The following is a 20068-nucleotide window of genomic DNA, read 5'->3' as shown; positions in this document are numbered from 1 at the left end:
ACTGAAGGGCAGTGAAGACTATGCGCCCTAGAGCCAACCTCTGATACTTCTTAACTTTGTGTCCTCGGGTTCTCCATTCTTCTTTATTATTGACTTTATAAAATTGTGTGAAGTCCAAGTACCCTAACTCAGAAGTACATCATGATAAAGATGCCAATAAAAATAATAATTACAGTAATAACTGAAAATCATCCAATGTACACTATGTCCATGGTCTCACAGTATTTCTATGAGGTGGTAAGTGACCATTTTACAGATAAAGAGACTAGGGCATCAACCGTGCAAGTAAACTTGCCGAAGGTCTCAGAACTAGTAAGTGGTGGAGCCAGGTTCCAGGCACTTTGATTCCAGAACTGGACAGAGATACTGGACTTTTCACTTACTGGAGCCTTGGTATCTGCTGATTCTGTCCAGTCTGCTCAGGCTCCTTCAGGTTCCCATCCTTACTGGTCATATCTACCTTGCTGAGACCCAGAACCCAGGGCTGACAAATGCCAATTTTGAGAGAGTATCCATGAACAGATTTTCACAGAGCCGAAGTTACATTCAAATATAAAACAAATCAAAATAAACAAACAAGAAGATAAACACGCTGCAGAAGAAGGAAGGAGGAGCCAAGAAGGATGAAAATAGCTGTCATGTAGTAAACGCATCAAACTCTTGAGAGGACCCAGAACTAAGACAAACCGCTAACATTAAAGGTCAGAAAGAAAAGTGTTAGTTAATCTAGACGTTAACTAACTAGGTGTCTATCATCTGCATGTCCCTGATTAGAGGAGACTTACTCAGTTTATTGATATTAGGTATTAGAGAACCCCATGTCTGTAAATATTCAGCTCTAAATCCATCCATGGAAAACAAAATAACTGGTGGCAGGTCAAATCTGAAAATGGAAAATAAGAAATTGTCCATTATTTTGATTTTTTAAAAAAGACACTTTTCTGTGCTACTTATAATTCTCTAAATTAGAAAACACTAAGAAAATACAGCCAGAAATATTTCTAAGTCAAGTTTTCCTTTCTCTTTTTAAAAATTATTTCCCTTTACAATCAGTATGTCCAGTACGTTATTAATCCATAGTAAAAATGTACAGTATTTTTTAAAAGGTGTTACATAAATTATCTGGGTCTTTCAACTTGGAGATCTACCACCCTTTGAGTTCTAGAGTTTAAATAATGTTAGCTAACTTTATTTCTGTTTGCTCCTTGGCACTGGCTATCTGTGACACCCAGTTATAACCATACATGAAATTTCTCTAGCCCTGAGTGTTTACAATGACCAGGCAGTGCTCTGTGGAGAAAAAGGAAGGGATTGGCCTCAGAAAGACGAGTTTAATTCTCTGCTTCATTCTTTATGAGCTGTTTAACTGAGCAGTTATTCAACCTCTCAGAACTCAGTCCCAACCCACACACCCAGCACTTTGGAATCATTACAACATGGCGCATTAGTATCATTGCCTCACCTCAAATAAATGTATTTTACAGGGGCAGGTATACATGGAGCTAATTATTTGTAGTTTTACAGTAAAAGTCAGCAGCGTGCAAGCAGAGCACTAATAAAACATCACCAGAAATGAGATTTTATATTAGAGACATTTCAAAATCCCAGCTTTGGGATGTCCTGGCTGGAGTCATTTAGATCTAAGTTCTAATCCTGATCGTAGGACCTTGGGATGTTAGTACAAATATTTCAACCATTTTTTAAGTCATTGTTGTAAAATATGAATATAATAACTTAATGTAAAAATGCTTTTTAAACAATAAAGCAAACGAAAGTATGTTATGAGTTGGAAGCCACAAGGAATCTAATCTTTTAACTGTTTTGTTCTAAGATGTAAACAGAGTGGGAGAAATTCCACCCTGCCTCTCAGCTACATTCCTGCGTGCCATCTGTTAAAGGAGAATAAACATGTCGGTTTCCTTCTCACCCTTCTGGGCACTGGGGCTGCTGGGCTGTGCCACACTCTTCTTCAACCCATGAGGTTTCTCCTGAAAAGCATAAGATCAAAATCTTTAGATAAGAAAAGAGAAACCAATGTTCAATGGACATGCTCTTTCCAAACGACTTAATTCATGTTACTGCAATGACAAATTTCTTCTAGAACATGTTAAATGCTACTTCACATGTTGGCAAGGTCAGTGCCTCTAGCGATTTGCACAGATTAGTAATCTACACTAACTGAATACCAGGAAACCCATCTTTACCAAGAAAATAAAGGGAATTCCTTTAACTGGAAAGGGACAATTTCTTTTTTCTTTTTTAAATAATGATTTTTCTCTCAAGGACAGTGTTTTCCCAACTGCTAGGAAAAATGAGTTTAATAAATATAGGTATATAATCTAAAGAAAAATGAAAGCATAAAAAAAAAAGAGAAATAGCCAATGAGAGTAATTTTTTTTTTTTTTTTTTTTTTTTTTGCCGTACGCGGGCCTCTCACTGTTGTGGCCTCTCCCGTTGCAGAGCACAGGCTCCGGACGCGCAGGCTCAGTGGCCATGGCTCACGGGCCCGGGCGCTCCGCGGCATGTGGGATCTTCCCGGACCGGGGCACGAACCCGTGTCCCTTGAATCGGCAGGTGGACTCTCAACCACTGCGCCACCAGGGAAGCCCCAATGAGAATAATTGATATTAACATCAAATGGGGGAAATCAAACAAACAAATTTTTAAGATCATAACTAAAAAATTCTCACTCCATGGATGTTTCTGTTTATAAAACATTCCCACTAGTTAATGAAATAGAAATGATAGAATATGAATGTCATCATTTGCAACCCCTAATGGATCTAGGCAATGAACATCAATGGCTAACATGACCAAAAAAGAGACAAGCAGACAAGATGTTCCTCTTGATGGAAGTAACACCACTACCTGTGAAGGGTACATGGTAAACAGGTGGATAGATAGATAGATAGATAGACAGATAGATAGATAGATAGAAAGAAAGATAAACACCTGAATCTGAACAGTCCTCTAGTTCTAACTACCAATTTGCAGGAAATATAGGGGATGACAAACTGCTTAAGTCACAGAGGATGCAATCTGCAAAACCCAGACTGGAAAATTCTACAGGACAAGGGACTCCATTTATCCAACAAGTAAATTGCATGGGGTGGAAAAAAGGAAGGGAGAACCCACTTTTAAAGGACTTGAAATATATCAGCCAGTTGCAATGTATGGATTCTGTTTGGATCCTACTTCAAACAAATATTTTTTTAATATCATAAAACAAAAAAATCTGAACACAGATTGGACATTTGTTAACAATAAATAATTATTGAAGACATTTTTAGATATATTGATGTTATTCTAATTTTGTTAAATCTTCATCTTTTTTAGATACAGACTGAAAATATTTATAGATGAATGACATTAACCTTGGGATTTGCTTTGTGGTAATCTAAAATTTTCAAAGAGAGGTTGGAGGTATTTTATTAAGAAAAAAACCCCCAAACTTGAAAATAAGCAAAAGGAGGACTGATCATTAAATTTCATTTTAATGTCATGCTGGGAATTATTCAAAAAGCCCACCTATGGATTATCTAGTTACCTAGGAGTATATACCTTTATCTAGCTTATTCTTTACCACTTATTCATTTTACAACTTAGTAAGGGTAGGAGTTAATTGGTAGAAAACTAATAGCAATGTAACTGATTCTTATCTGATAGCAGATAAATTGTCCTGTAGCAAAGCAAATCATTTGTGTCCCACCACAAGTTACATCTTTAGGGATTTTATTCCAACATTCTCTCAGTTCTAATCTCTTCGATCCTCTGAGCCAGCTTAACATTCATACTGTATTGCTATGAGACAAGATTGGTCATGAGTTGATCACTACTGAAGCAAGGTGATTGACATATGGTTAAACACACTATTCTTTCCATATGTTAGAAATTCATCATATTTCTTTTCAAAATTCTGAACTTAAAATATAAAAGTTAGGGCTTCCCTGGTGGCGCAGTGGTTGAGAGTCCGCCTGCCGATGCAGGGGACACGGATTCGTGCCCCGGTCCGGGAAGATCCCACATGCCGCGGAGCGGCTGGGCCTGTGAGCCATGGCCACTGAGCCTGCGCGTCCGGAGCCTGTGCTCCGCAACGGGAGAGGCCACAACAGTGAGAGGCCCGCATACCGCAAAAAAAAAAAAAAAAAAAAAAGGAGTTATAAAATTAGGGCAGAAGGCAGGAGACCACAAAGCTCAGAGGCACTATGCTCAATGAACTTATTAGAGAAATAAGCAAACTGCAAACTACACTTGCCTTTGTGAATTTAGGGGGATTTTTAATGACACGATATTCACTATTAAATATCAATTATTATTTAAAAACAGACTTACCGTTTCAGGCTTTTACCTTCCTTTCTGGTTGCCCCTTTTAGTGGATTTTCAGTTATATTTTGCATAAAAACTGATTCATCTATTAGTGTAAAACCTATTTTTTACTGAGGGACTATACTTAATAATGTTTCTACTATAGCATTTTCCTATTTAAAAAAATCAAAATTCACCTTAATCTCTTTTTTTGTCTAAAAATATTACACATGTAAGTTAGTCAGCTCTACTGGGTGTGGTGTTAGGAAAAAGGGGTTGATAGCTTGAAGCAATCTTGTTGCTATGTGTATATATACGTTTTTCCTAAGTCTCATCAGATGTGCAGAGGGATTGGTAATTTTTTTAAAAATCTACATCACTTATAAAGTGGCAAAGCAGGTGAAATCAGGCGTTGAATAACCTAGATTCTAACCTTGGCTCTCTGCATTACCTCCCTGCCAGTCCGAAATCAGTCATTTAACTAACTGCTATTCAGGCCAGAGAATCTCTTCTGTGATGTTTTAACTTTAGGATCTGCCGTCCAGTGTCTCAAACCACAAGAATGTCTAGCATAGTCACTGGACTGAAAAAGACCTTGCTTTACAGAACATGTGGAATGTTAACTTTTCTCTTCTCTTCTATAATATCTTTGCTCTGAGCTCCCTTCCTCTATCGTGCACAAAACCCATTTCTTCCCACAGTAAACACATTGGGTCTTTTCTTCCACATAGAGTGGCTAAAAATTCTTGGACTTGTTTTAATGTCTGCAGCCTAGGCCAGCTCTAGGGTCACTGAACTCACGGAGGCAAATGGGTCAACACCTGCTTACCTTGGCAAACACTCTTATAGTCAGCACAGCAGTCTTTCTTCTGTAAACAGTCATCTGAACAAGAGCAAAGGCTGGATTCCAGTCTGGTCTCCCCACAACGAAATTTATTGCACGTCCATATTCGAGCTGGAAAATTACACAATTTGGTTTTGAGCATACAACTTAATTTAAGCATCCAATAACAAAAATACAAATTCCATGCATTTCTTCTTGTATTATCCTATAGTCAAATTCTTGGTTTATCTCCATTCATAAATGAAAATTCATAATACGAATAAGGGGCAATCCACCAGTTTTCTTCGTTTGGCATGGGTGGCAGAGAGAAATGTAGCTTTATAAGCTGCAGCTCTGGTCTACCTATCAGGTACACCTCTGAGTCTGGAGAAACTCTGAACACCTGTCCTATTCCCACCCAAGGGTAGGAACTTCCAATGGTAAAGAACTACTAACCTTGAGTGACTGTTGCCACCCAAGAGCAGCCTGCCCAGCCTTATCTAAGGACAGACAACAAGGAAGTGGCAGTGACAACAGAGGCAACAGGAACGTGGTCAGGTCTGTAGGAATGTAGGCAGGCAGGGTACCTTCCAGCTGAGAGTGAAAGAAAGGTAGATCAGTTCCCCACCATGCCTCTGATACTTTCCCAGGCTAGGCACTTAACGTGAGATCAGTTTCAATAAATCCCAGTGCTAACAACAGCAAGAGGCTGGGCTGAGGCTGCTTCCTAGGGCCACCTGCCAGGAAACAGTGACTAGAATCAACATCAGCCCCTGTGCTCAAACAAATGCATTGGCTAGGTGACAGCTGTGTGTTTCAGTCATGCACAGAGTTCTTCATTCTTAATTATATACTATGTACTTAGAAAGAAAAGAGTTCTGGAGATGAATTAAAAGGAGTACAGATCTTATCCATACTAGGCTAATACCCTCCTTCTTGCCCTTTTCAGAGAGCATAATTTAAGGAGCTGTACTGTCCTAATCTTCTCTCCTCGAACCACTAGACACCTCCCCCCACCACCTCCTTGATTTCTTAGAAAATTAAATATTGCAAACTGTCTCTTCTGCCTCAAGAACAGTGTTTCTCAAGTTGTGTTCTGTGGACCGCTGGCATCAGGATCGCTAAGAATCACCAGCTTTCCAGTGGAGTCTTATGCATCCTGAAATTTGAGAACCACTAAAAATGAAACTAAATAAGATGATAAGCCATGAGAAAACTCCCTTGAAACTTGTGTAATTTGACAACATTTCATCTACTGGAGACTGTTGTTCCTCAACCTCAACTAAATAAAGTGTGGGTTCTATCTTTCGTGCTGAAAGGGGGGTCAGGATAATACTAGATCCTGAATACAAGGTGTAATGGGCTGAATTGTGTCCCTCCCCTAAAATGTTGAAGTCTTAACTTCAACATGACTGTGAATGTGACCTTATTTAGAAAAGGATTTTGCAGATAACCAAGGTAAAATCAGGTCATTAGAGTGGACCCCAATCCAGTATGACTGGTATTCTTCTTACAGCAAGAGGAAATTCAGACGTGGACACACCCAGAGGGAAGACTGTGAGGACGTGGGGAGAAGGCCATCTGCAGACGAAGGCAGAGCTTTGAGTTACGTCTGCCACAAGTGGAGGAACATGCAAGATGGCTGGAGACCCGCCAAAAGCTAGGAAAGAAGCATGGAACAGATTCTCCCTCACAGCCTCAGAAGGAACCAACCCTGCCAAACCTAGATCTTGGACTTCTAGTTTCCAGAACTGTGAGAAAATGAATTTCTGTTGTTTAAGCCACCCAGCTCGTGGGACTTTGTTATGGCAGCCTGAGCAAACTAATACACAAGGTGAGCATTTGCATGCAAATGCTCATGCAAATGTGCTATCATTAGATAGCACAACCAACATGCTAATAAACTTGCTCTCAGGATTCGTACTTGATCCCACACAGGTGTCTTCAAAGTCCCAGCAGCAGTCGCCTCGGCCTTTACATTGCACATCACACCGGCAGCCCTCTAGTCCTCTATGTGAAGCATCAAAGCATTTTTTCCTGCAGCTGCCTGTAGAGTGAAAGAATAAGGAAATCTGTGCTTAGAAGTTATCCGAAGTCTCATAGCTTGATGGTGCAAGCCCAAGAAGTACCCAGCACAGACTAGGACAGACAATTAGATCATTTTTATTGTACTGTATGACCCATCAATGCAAACTGATAAATAATGAGTAAAACATAATGAGTGATTTTTCCCCAGGACTCCAGAGAGGTCCCAGACTCAGATACACCAGGGGCCATAAGGAGAGGGTAGGAGGGACAAGCAGAGGCTAAATGTAGTGGAATTGGTTGAAAGTCTGGATATGAAGCAGCAGCTACCCCCCCCCCTCACCTCCCACTTCAGAATAGAAGGCTCAAAATTTGGAAGAAATTGGGAGGAGTTGCTTTCATCACAGAGACAGCAGACATGCAGGATGGCCATAATGAGAAAAAAAGATGAACAAGTCTTACTCTTAAATGTGAACAGATGATTACCAGGCCTTTGAGGATAGCATCCAACATGAAAGACCAAAACAAACAAGAAAAAAAAGAAAAACTTTTGAAGAGGAAATATTGCAAGGAGCAGAAGAGTTAAACACACACACGATCACGCACACACAAACACACAACTGATATTGAGATGCTCAGAAAAGAAATCGCATCCATTAAATAAGAAAGTAAACTATAATTTTAAAAAGGGAAATCACGTTCAGGGTGCTCTTGGAAATAAAAACATGAGAGCAGTAATGGAAAACTCAGTAGAGGGGTGTGGTAGGCAGAATTATGGTTTTCAAGAAGATTCCATCCCCTAATCCTCGAGACTGTGAATATACGGCCTTACGTGGCAGAGGAACTTTGCAGATATAATTAAGGCTACTACTTAGTTGACCTTGAAACAGGGAGGTAGTACTGAAAAGTGAAAACAAAGAAAATGGAAATGATATTATTAAAGAAATCATAATAAAATTTCCCAGAATTGAAGAGTAAACATTATTATGTCAAAGGTGCTCACCAAATTTCACAGCAAAACTCACACCAAGGGATCAATAGGGATAAAGAGATCTGGAAAGCTCCCAGAGATAGATCAGGAGAAATGTATACAGGATCACAAGTCAGAATGATATCAAATTTCCTAAAAGCAACTCTGGGAGAGGGCATAGGTCAAATGGCATGTTGGATACACACCAAAGAGCACTATGTATTAAGTAGATAGGTGCATAACAATAAGTGCATGCATGGTAATTGGATAGCTACAAAGTCCAGTGAGAAAGTAAGGGGAAAAGTTTATATGCCATTTACGTAAAACGTCTTTACATTTTTACATTCAGTCCTTTGAAACATTTTCCGCACTTGAACTTCAGGACAAAACAATCACCTGGCTTTCTTCCCACATTCCTGACCCTCCTTCCTAGTCTTCTGTGTTCTCCTTCCTTCATCTTCCAGTCCTTTAAGGTTGGCATACCCTGGTCACATTGCTTTAAATCCCATGTGTGATGCTGGTAACCACCATGTTGCATGTCCAGCCAGAACGTCCCCCAAAAGCCAGCCTTATATATACAACTACTTTTTGACTTTTCTACTTGGACATCTAATAGGTATTTCAAAATTTAACATATCCAAAACTGAGTTCCTGATTATTCTTCCCAAACCAGCTCCTTCTATATAGCCTTCCCCATCTGAATTATGGAAATGCCATATTTTCTGATGTTCATGCTGAAAATCTTGAGGTCATTCTTGACTTCTCTGTTTCTCACTCCATAACCAATCTGTTGATAAAATCTATCTATTACATCAAAAGATCTCCAGAATCCAAGTACTTTTCATCAGTTACAATGCTACCACCCTGGTCCAAGACATATGGCTTGTCTATATTATTGCAATAATTTTCTAATTGGTCTCTCTATTTCTCCTGGTTTCGCTCTGCCATTTATTCATAACACAGCAGCCTGAGCGATCATGTTGAAAAGCAAACCACAGCATGTCATGTCATTCCTCTGCTCAAAACCTCCAATCACTCCCCATCACACTCAGAATGAAAGCCAAAAGCCGTATTTTGACCTACCAACCCCTCTGTGATCAACTCCTCTTTGGTTGATCTCATTTTATGACTACCCTCCCTCTGGTCCTCTTAGCTCTAGCTCACTGATCTCCTGTTATTCTTAAAATAGAACATGCCAGATAAGCTCGTGCCTTAGGCCTTTGCACTTGCTATTTTCTCTTGCCTGGAATGTTCTTTTCCAAAATATCCTTGTTTCTTCCTCACTTCCTTTAGCTCTTTACTCAAAAGTTATTACGCACACCCCACCCACCCTGACTCAATATTTCATGTTCCCCTTTTCAGTTTTACTTATTCCTTAGCACTTTTCCTTCATATTATATATATATATATATATTGCTCAATTTTAATTATCTGTCTTCCATGCTAGAATGTAAACCCTTTGAAGGATTTTTGTCTGTTTCCTTTATCACTATATCCCCAGTAATTAGAATAGTGCCTAGCACAGCGTTAGTGCTCAATTGTTGAAGAACAGGTAAAAAGGATGTGCACATAAAATAAGAAATTTGTCACTCAAACTAGAAAAACTAGTTTAAAAACTCACACTAGAAAAAATATATATTGCCTATGAAAAGTAGGTTAATTGGAGCAGAGAATGGTGAAGACGATCAAGGGTTGGGGTTTAGGAAACAGTTGTGGTGGAAGAATGAGGGGGTGACTATGTTAGGATGCTGGCAAAAAGAAGCTGGCGTTAAACACCAATCCCCTGGGTGGGAGGGAGAGGAGAGTGATGCCACACAAGCCCTGATAGACTGAGATGAAAGGAAGAGAATAAGGAACAATGACTAGGGAGCCAGTCAGTAGCTGTACTAACGTAAGGAAAGGAGGGAAAGAGCTGGAATAATTGGAGATTTTGCTCAGAGATTACCATATGCCTTTTGCAATTAGTTTATATGATTTGTGGGATGAAATAACCAAGAAATGATGCCCACCTGTGCACACTAACATCAGAATAATACCACCAAAATGACCTGCCAACATTTGCTAGATCTAGCACTGGTACTGCAGCTCAGAAACACAACAGCCAAGTGACCAAGAAAAGACAGTAATTTTCCAGCCAATGCCCATCTTTTCAGTTCCACTGTGTTCCCATGTTACAGCAAGGGTACTGAGTGTTTGCAAATTACTAAGTGAAAACATAATTGGAAAATTGCCAGTTAACCTCACCAAAAGTCTCCCACTGAAGAAGACTTTCCCCATTGGAGTCAAATTAGAAGTTAATCAGCCAGATAAAAAAGGAGAATAAATTATCTAACACTTGACCTCATACTTTCCCTTAGTAAAAGTGTCAAAACAATACATAGTAAGATTATAGAAAGTGCTTTTTATTGAATCGCTTGCAAATGGTTTATTTACTGTTCATACTAATGCAATATGACAAAACGGATGGGAGGTGTTTTGATACTTTGAGCCACGGATCTCCTATTTTTTCTTTTCTTCTTATGAGAAAAAAAATGTGAAGCTTTTATTGTGCACTACATTTCAGGAAAGTGGCACTGCCTAACCAAGAAATGGTGATATTTCTGGGATGGGGTAACACGAACGTGATATCAGGGTACAAAAGTGGTGGTAGGAAGTCATGGGAGTGAAGCAACTAAGACTTTCGAAGTCAAGTTTATCATAGGATATTAATGATTAGAGTAGGAGCTGGGAGAGAAGGAATCTTTGATTCAGTTACCAAAGTCCTCTGTGAAAGTGAGGAAAAGGGGCAAATACTGGAATGATATGAATCTCAAAGAAGCAGGGAGATGAGGTCAAAGAGGAAAGTCCAGAAGCGGCAGTGGAGAGTGCTAACCACAGATGTGGGCTCCTGACAAGTGGGGCATGGGAGAAACGGGAGCCTAGCCTAGCCTAGAAAGGAGGCGAGTCCAGGTTATATAACAGGGAAGGGGAGGAGAAAGAAGAAAGAAGGAAAGTTTCTGAGAAAATGCTGAGGGGAGTACCTTGCTCTTCATGTTGCCTGAGTCCAGCCACCAGGCCTAACGCAAGTGACACAGCCACCAACAAAGTGAGAAGAACCTATTATCAAAAAAATGTGACTTTTACCATTTTGTTAAAATATACAAAGACCCAGATAACCGCCCTCCCTTGGTGATTGTTAAGGGAGCACAGCCTGCTAGCTTTTCGCATTACCAGATCCAACAATGATAAAGGGACAGAATTTTATTTAATGCCTGATTACTTTCAGGCATTAAGTAAGAAAGGTTTGGGAAGAATGTTAAAATACCATTTATTACAGATCTTCAAATTCAAATACGTTAGTCCTAGTTAGTTTAACCCCAAATTGAGTTAAAGTACAAATGAAACCAAGGGGCCATTTACCTTTGCCCATTTTCCTTTCTTAACTAGATACATGTTTGGAGATCATTTATTTAAAAGCATTCCAAAACTGTGAAATCGTTAACTACCTCATTCCCAGGAAGCAGGGTTTTTCTCTCCCACTCTGACCATCAGAGAATAATGAGAACATTTAACATATAAAAATATAATGTCCAGGGCTTCCCTGGTGGCGCAGTGGTTGAGAGTCCGCCTGCCGATACAGGGGACACGGTTTCGTGCCCCAGTCCGGGAAGATCCCACATGCCGCGGAGCGGCTGGACCCGTGAGCCATGGCCCCTGAGCCTGCGCGTCCGGAGCCTGTGCTCCGCAACAGGAGAGGCCACAACACTGAGAGGTCCGCGTACCGCAAAAAAAAAAAATAAATAAAATAAATAAATATATATATATATATATATATATATATATATATATATAATGTCCAAATAATTAACTAGCAAATTATCTGCTTTGATCTGCAGTGCAAACAAATGTTTTAGGGGTAACCAGGAAGTCATGTGACCAAAGATTGTGTATGTCATTCATTATCGCTACTACTGACAAAGCTCTTCAGTGTAATGGACTTTATACTATTACTGAAGTTAAACTGTGATATAAATTAAAGAGAATTCTTCCCACTGACCTCTTTCCCTATCCATTAAGTCCAATGATAAGCATACTGGATGACAGAGCTTAAATAATATGATCACCATAAAGAATACAAATGCAACAGGTACACAGATTACTTAAAGTATTTTACAATACAAATAAACTTTGTTATGTTTCTTTTTTAAAAATCGCTTTTATAAAAGAAAAAAAACCAACATCAAAATTTGCTTAGATAATAAAAACCCTACATAAACTATAGATTTTGTCTGTTTTCCTTCTGAAAATCATCTGGAAATTAACATATCTAATTTTTACAATAGAAGTGAATTCAGTGATTGGGAAAATATGGTTAAAATACTGTGAAAACAATTTTTACATGAAGACTCAAAATTAGCCCAAGGGTCAGTGACCTTCCAGCAGGTATTCATTCAGTGGAGAGGATGGAGAGGGAAAAGTAAACATAAACAGTTATTAAATAACATCATTAGCACTTTTTCCCTTACTATGATGCTCAAGAGCCACAGCTGACTAAGGCTACTAACGCTACAAAGCAACAAGGCACTGGGAAACTTTCCTATGGTAAACCTCATGTGTCATAGATTTACATTTCGGCTATATCTCAGTTTACATCTTATTTTTGGTCCTTTGGCCATTCAAACTTGCTGGAAAAATAGACAACACCTAGCTGTCCTTAGGATGCTTTAAAACTTTTTAATGTTAAATCTTCAGGTCTATTTCTTAGTGATTTTGTACTTGTTCCATATATTTATGACTTGCTCTCGCATTATTCTGTAATCTCCTCAAGGATAAAAAGGTTCATTTTTAATTTTGTATAATCATTGACTCTAAGTATGTAATTCTGAATAAGCTTCTTGATATTAAGGTGCAAATATATCTTAAACTATCCTATGATATCTACAAAGTGGAGAGGGGAGTGCTTTGGACTCCAGAAATCACTGAGAAACCAACATTTGGCTTTAGCTTGGCTGAAAAAAGAATGCTAGAAACACAATAGGTACATTAAAAAATTTTAAATAAAACTTGTACTAAAATTTAGAAACAATAGGGTAACTTTGAAGCTATGATTTTAAACTATTGAGCTTCTGTTTACGTGTACTAACAACCCACTAAAAGGATACAACGAAGGGAAATAAACGATGAACAGACTTTGCTCCCGAGGAGTTGATAATTCCCTGAATTAATAAGGTAGGATAAATATAGTAAATGGCATAAGAGTTAAAAGAGAATGCCAAAGTTCCCAGAACAATAAATAAATAGAATATCTTGAGAGTTTCCTTTGTCATAGTCACTGAGCTCAATACGTATACACACTGTTTCATTTACTCCTCCAAACAATGCTTGCGTGACAGAGAGAATGGCAATGACATTAAGAAAAGTAGGGAATTGGGCTTCCCTGGTGGCGCAGTGGTTGAGAGTCTGCCTGCTGATACAGGGGACACGGGTTTGTGCCCCGGTCCGGGAAGATCCCACATGCCGTGGAACGGCTGGGCCCGTGAGCCGTGGCCGCTGAGCCTGCGTGCCCACGTACCGCAAAAAAAAAAAAAAAAGAAAGAAAAAAGAAGAAAAGTAGGGAATTTAGGAGAAAGCTGCAGCAGTATAGGTGTGAGAAAACTATGCAAATGGTTTTAGCTACAAGGAAGGTGCTGGATGAGAAGCCAGCAAGAAGGCACTTGGAATGGTGTGGTAGACACTCAGCAAGAGGTCAGAACTAGTGGCCGACTTGGAATTCTTGGTGGAGAATATGCTCTTAAAACCATTAAAGTAAGTGAGATTTCCTAAAGAAAGTATCTTTAGATAGGGTTTGGTGAAATGCATAATGAGAAGAAAGATAAATCAGCCAATAAAGCAGGTAAGGAGAAAAGTGATAAAAATGGGAATGTCAATGCCATCATGAAAGCAAGGGGAGAGAAGAATTCAAAATGAGAAATTGCTCCACAATATCTGTGTATTATTGTTAGGAGACTCAGCAGGAGAAGGATAGGGGAGAAGGGCTGACTTTTGAGGAGGTGACTTGAGTACAGTAAAAGCAATGCTAGAGAACAAAAAATGGTTGGGTGGTGAGAAAATTGAGACAATGGCTAGAGCTGAAAGTTTGATGGTAAAAGGAAAAGAGAATGTAATAAAGTCAAGGAAAGTTTTTTATTTTTGTTTTTATTTTGTTATTGTTGTTGTTTTAGGACAGGGAAGATCTTACCATGTAAGGGAACAAGAAAGAGAAAATAGGAAAAAGAGACCATCTCTAGGAGTGAAGTAAAATAGGATAAAATCAAGAGTCCAACAAAGAATATAAGACACAGTGATTTTAATTCCTCACTCTCTTGTCTTAAAATATTCATGCAAAATAAATAAGAAATGGTGACTTGGGAGATAAATATAATTATAATCATGGTAAAATCAGTGCTGCTAAATGTTCTGCCACAGATCCCAACCTTTTAGATCAAATATTAATTTGTTGCTACTCAAATTTCTTATTTGCAAAATGTGATTCACTTTGCTTTAGAGTTGTCATAAGGGATAAAACTGAACACAATTACTTAAAACTTTACATTTAAATAGCAACACAAACAAATACAATCGGGGAGTCATACCCCTACCATTAGTCACAAAGCTACAGAGACGAAAAATTTTAAATGTACTTACAATACAAATGATTTTGTACTTCTTAACAGTGTTTCTCATAACAGGTTCTTCCGTTGATAAACTCAGAGTAGAATCCATTGTTCTGTTAGCTGTATAAACCTGTTCTACCAGAAAATGGTAGAACTCCTTCGTTTTTCTAGTCTGGCAAAGAGAAACTGTATGAATTACGGGGCTGTAATTGACTTTTAAATGTTTGGGAAGAGCACAGCTCTTTAGTGATTGGGCAATCAAGAGAGAGGAAAAAATAACAGTGTCGAGAGATAAAAGTTCATTTCTAGTACATTGTAGACAACTGTTCTTTCTCTCCTTATAGTTTCTACTAAATACTAATCAAAATATATGTAACAAGAATAATATAATAATCAAATTTTAATACAATGATCATTGATTTTCTTTAAAAATAACCCAAAACAAAACACCTTGTTACCAAAATTCTAGAAAGTTTCTACATTTATATAAACTTCCTGTCACTGTTGAAAACTAACATATTAACCATGTGCTTTAACCATATAAAAACTCCAACTCTGCTAAATCTGTGTAAAGTATTAGTCATGTGATAATTATGACTTGCATTTTAGAGTATTCACACTTTGACATGTTTTCACATGCGTTATCTCATGTCAAACATAACAGAATCCCTTACAAACACTGTATCCCTATTTTGTAAGATGAGTAATGTAAGGCTCTGATTATTTAAATTATGTGACTTACTTGTCCCAAGTCACATTTACTAGATGCCAGAAGTGGAACTGGAACCCAAGTCTTCTATAGCCCCAAATCCAAGGTAATTTTCACTAACTAATTAAATGGGATCCTTTCTTATTTACATAGACGAGAATGGTCTCATGATACATATATTTCATGCTGAGAGGGGGTTACTGATTTCTGACGAAAGAAGCTAAATTAGTAGCAGTGTGGCCTAAGAGAGTTCTAATAAATGGTGGGTTTTACACATTTCTGTTTTAAATGGCCCTAAGGCAATAATTCTCAAAGTGTGATTCCATGGAACTGATAAATGAAATATTTTCTGCCATGTCAGTAAACAAAGGGTGTCACAGTCATCAACGATTGTAACCCTCCAACATGAGCCGATGAGCCCTGAGGAAACCCAGGGCTGAAAAGAATACCTGCCATCTAGCAGCCATCAGATGGCAGCCACTCCCTACCGTGAGCGCTGAGGAAACTCAGGATATGAAAACACAGGATACTGGCCCCCAGATAGCTGAGGTGCATATCAAAGGAATGATTTCAGTGAGCCCAGACACTTGCATCTTCACATACATAGAAGAGTACTAAATTCCTTAACTTGAGATATCTGGTTTTCTTTAACAGTAATTTTTTGACGTACAGACTACCTGCCCTTTGTTACAAACCTTCTATATAAACTGGCTCCTCACCTTGCCTCTTCGGAGCAGTTTCTCAGAAGCATCTGAAACACCGTCTCCCAGGCCGCAGTCCTCATTTTGCCCCAAATAAAACTTAACTGGCAACTCTCACGTTGTGCATTTTTTTTAAGTCAACGGAACATTAGTCCTATGATAACCTCCGTTATTTAATCAAATAAAGCTTGAAAACTCTCTTTTAGTGTAAAGATTATAAAAATCCTGTAGACTGCAGTACATTCTTTGGGAACCACTATTCAAATTATTACAACCCTAAAGACCGTGAAAAGAAATAAGAAATGAATCTATCCTAATATACAATGACATAAATATTAAGAATATTCCTGAAAATTGTAGCTAAATCCCTTTTTCTGTTATTGAAGTGCACTCCCTTCATGAAAAAATCTGCAGCATAAAAGCCATGTTTCCTTTCGTGGCTTTGAGGATTTGTGCTATTCTTTCCCATCACTTTCTCCATCCACTCTGCCCCCCCACTTCACCAATTCCACCTACAGACCTGCTAGTGGAAACATCTGCATTTGTTGCAGTAACAGAAGGAATTAAGGTTCAGAGAAAATCTAATTCACGGTCTTGCAGACTTCTTTCCATGGACCACAACGAACTACCAGGTCTTCAAAAATTCAGAAATGAACAAAAACATATTTGAATACGTTTGGCAAATGGTTCTTTGTACCAGGTAAACTTAGAAGCACCCAAAGTAGTTTTTTAATTTTAAGTTTTTAAATTCTGAAGCCCAGGCTCCACATTGACTGAATTAGAATCTTCTGGACTTTTGGCAAAGGCGGCAGTATTTTTAAGTATCCTTCCACGTGATTTTTTTAATGTAGCCAAGATCAATCTGAGGCAGGAGACAGATGGGCTTCAGGCTAGGCATTTACAACTGGCCTCCTGTTTACATTTCATGGGGCAGGGAAAAGTGGGCTTCAGGACAGACACTTACAAGTAGCTTCCTGTTTGCATTGCCTGAGACAGGAGATAGGTAGGCTCCAGGTTAGGCATTTACAATCAGCCTCCTGTTTACTCTGATATGGAAGTAACAACAGAGAGAGGGTAAATAGCCAGGCTTTGTCTCCTGTGGACACCTTAAGAAACCCTGTTTGAGTAAAGGCTCAAGAGGTAACATATTTCCCCTCCTTGGGGCAAGGGAGACACTACACATGCAAAGAAAGGTTCTTTGGGGTTCAAAAGTCAGGGGATGCCGGGCCATAATGTCCTGTGTTTTTCTTCCCAGATACCTTTGCATTGAAATCCATCTTGGCTGAAGGGTATGCGTGCACCTAGGGGAGGGTCCTGAGACAAATTAGCCAAGGGGACAAAACAAGACGATTGGCCAGAGGGAAGACAAAGACAGGAAGAACTGACCTGTATAAATGACTTAACCGCCTTTTACGGGGCTCCTCCTAATTGTGGGGGACGCCCGTACCCTTTCTCTCCTGGTGTGTATCTCTGCCTTGCTTCTGTCTTAACTAAACAAACTGTCTCTCTGTGTGCTCTCCCACTTGTTGTTGTGCTGTGTCTCTAATAATCAACTTTGTACCTGTTTTTAAAGTTTTTGCCTCCTTGAGAAATGCATTTTTCAATGGGGGAAAGAGCCAGGGAAAATTTGCTTCTAGCCTCTACCCCTTGCTGGTCTAGTGGCTAGGATTCCTGGTTTTCATCCAGGCTGCCCAGGTTCAACTCCTGGGCAGGGAACTAAGATCTCTCTTCAAGCCACCACTCACTGCTGCCTCTCTGAAATCAAGTCTAAACACTTGCTTTGAGTCCTGTATGCGCTTTTGGATTCTCTTCTGCAAACTTTCACTCTGGATTCTAATCAAAATTGATGACTGTACAGATAAAGCTAGAGGACCCAAGGGACTTGATCATCTGCCCAGATCACCTTGGTGAGCGATCTCTCAGAAACGAGATTCTGCCATGTCTTCAGGCTCCCACTGCAGAGTGTTTTGTTGTTATTGTTGTGTTATGACATACTGATTTTATAAAAGATAGATTAAGTCTACATTGCAATTTGCCTCAAAATTAGGAGATTCCTAGGACCTACGGCTTTTGCGTACTCATCTGACTTAAGCCTTCAGTTTTTCTTGGTTTCTGGGTTCTAATTGCCTATTTGCACTTAGGACGATCTATCTAGTCTCCTTGAGTCTGGTTCACAGTGCTCCTGGCTTTATCTACCTCTCTGTGGTGGTTTGTTTTATATGTCAACTTGGCTACGCTATCATAACCAGTTGTTTAATCTCCCACACTGTCAGAACACCCCTCCTCTCTTCTTCCACCTTTGTTCCCCAACCCCCTTCAACCTTGAGAACACAAGAAAACGTTAGGTAAGGAAGTCAGGAGGCCTCTGATAAAGTCTTATGTCTGTTACAAATTAATTGACTCTTGACATTAGATTCTTCATTTTCAAAGTGATCTCAGATTATCTCCATGCTAATAAATGTTGGATATTATAATGGAGAAATATCTTAATCCTTCAGCTCCTGAGGGTAGTAAACCTCAGACAATCTACCTGGGACATGTACAGGTATGTACAGTAGAGATGTTGGCATTGCCCAGCTTCTAGTCATATTTTCTGCTATAACAATTCCCCTGAGTCCTAAGCTCCAACCTCTTTTGAGTTTCTCAAGTCTTAGAAATTTCTTAACAGTTCTCCTAAACATTGGACACCAGCCAAATCCACAGCTTCCAGGCAATTTAGACTTTGGACTAGACTGCCTGTGTCAGCTGAACCTACGTTTTCTAAGTTACTTGAAACTTGGAAGTCTCACTATTCTTCTTCCCTTCAGTTTTAGAACAATCTCCACCTTCTGGGTTCTGAAAGCTTCACTCTGCATATTTTAATGCTTAGAACACTTGGGCTCTGAAAGGCAGCTATCATTACATCCCCCACCAATCATAAATATTTTTTACATTCTACAAGGTCCCCCTGTCCACAGATTTCTGGGAATTTTCTAGAATCACAGAAAGCCCACTTGTTAATGTCTCGGGAAAACCCCAAGGGCCTGCCAACATCAACTTCCTTGGGTCTTATAGAACTGCCCTTGCTGGTTCTCCCACTCGAGCTTGGGTGGTAGTTGGACAAGCCAGACTGGAAAAGGTCAGAGAAACTAGATACTCTGAGGGTGGTGGAGGCGAGGTAAATATTAGGCTCAGGTCCAGCAGAAAAAGTCCATCAAGACAGGGAGACCTCAAGTAACATAAGAGCAGGGATGCGTGGGCAGGTGGCCAACTTCAAGGAGGGCTTATTACGAAAAAAGGCTAACCAGATAGGCAGGTGGTATAGAAAGGACAGATGCTAGCCCTTGGCAAGTGGAGATCCAATATTGGAGCTGAATCTAGACCAAGCTGTCCAGGTGGGACTGGTGTTAGCAATGCAAAACCAGGGCCAAGAGGCAGCAGTATACAGGAAAGGACAAGGCAAAATCTCACCATGGACTATAGGACCCTGGTTCTTGGAACTGAAATACTAATAAAGTGACTGGGTTACTAGACATCCAAACATGATTGATAAAGTAGAATCAATGCTTGTGGACTGATATCAGTATTTTGCATACCTACGTGTATGAAAAAACACTTCTCAAGATGAAATACATAAAATCTCATTACCAGTCAGCACAGATGCATATTGAAGACAGGTAACAGTAATTTTGAACTTCAACTAAACAAAAGGTTATCCCCCAACCCTAGGGGGAAAAAAAGCTCTACTACTTTATTTTTAATTTTATCAATAAAAATTTGTGAAATTTGTTTCTTTTTACTATATAAGTACACACATTTTTAATTTCATACACATACCTACATAGTATCTTTGGTTATGCCTCTTGGCCCACAAAGCTTAAAATATTCACTAACTGACCCTCTGCAATTTTGGAGGCTGGCACT

At 39.2% G+C, this 20068-nt stretch overlaps 1 protein-coding gene across 3 annotated transcripts in view; it reads right to left on the bottom strand.

The window, feature by feature from the left end:
- The window catches only part of ENPP3 (ectonucleotide pyrophosphatase/phosphodiesterase 3), a 64553-nt gene extending 49594 nt beyond the window's left edge, over positions 1–14959 (bottom strand). For 2 of the 3 annotated variants that reach the window (XR_003793754.1, XM_029224319.1), the window contains exons 1-6: positions 14787–14959; positions 11144–11219; positions 7053–7175; positions 5135–5260; positions 1928–1988; positions 786–883 (exon numbers count right to left, since the gene is read on the bottom strand). Coding sequence is in view for 2 of the 3 variants with exons in the window: in XM_029224319.1 (XP_029080152.1) it covers positions 786–883; positions 1928–1988; positions 5135–5260; positions 7053–7175; positions 11144–11219; positions 14787–14864 (562 nt within the window). In the remaining variant the exon portion in view is untranslated. The remainder of the gene's footprint in view (positions 1–785; positions 884–1927; positions 1989–5134; positions 5261–7052; positions 7176–11143; positions 11220–14786) is intronic. The other variant, XM_029224318.1, reaches the window with a different exon arrangement.
- Positions 14960–20068: the final 5109 nt, after the last annotated feature.

Source organism: Monodon monoceros, unplaced genomic scaffold (assembly GCF_005190385.1).
Source record: "Monodon monoceros isolate NGI ecotype Baffin Bay Population unplaced genomic scaffold, NGI_Narwhal_1 Super_Scaffold_15, whole genome shotgun sequence".
Taxonomy (NCBI): domain Eukaryota; kingdom Metazoa; phylum Chordata; class Mammalia; order Artiodactyla; family Monodontidae; genus Monodon; species Monodon monoceros.
The sequence above is the reverse complement of the archived record's forward strand: the minus strand, read 5'-3'. Positions and strand labels throughout refer to the sequence as shown.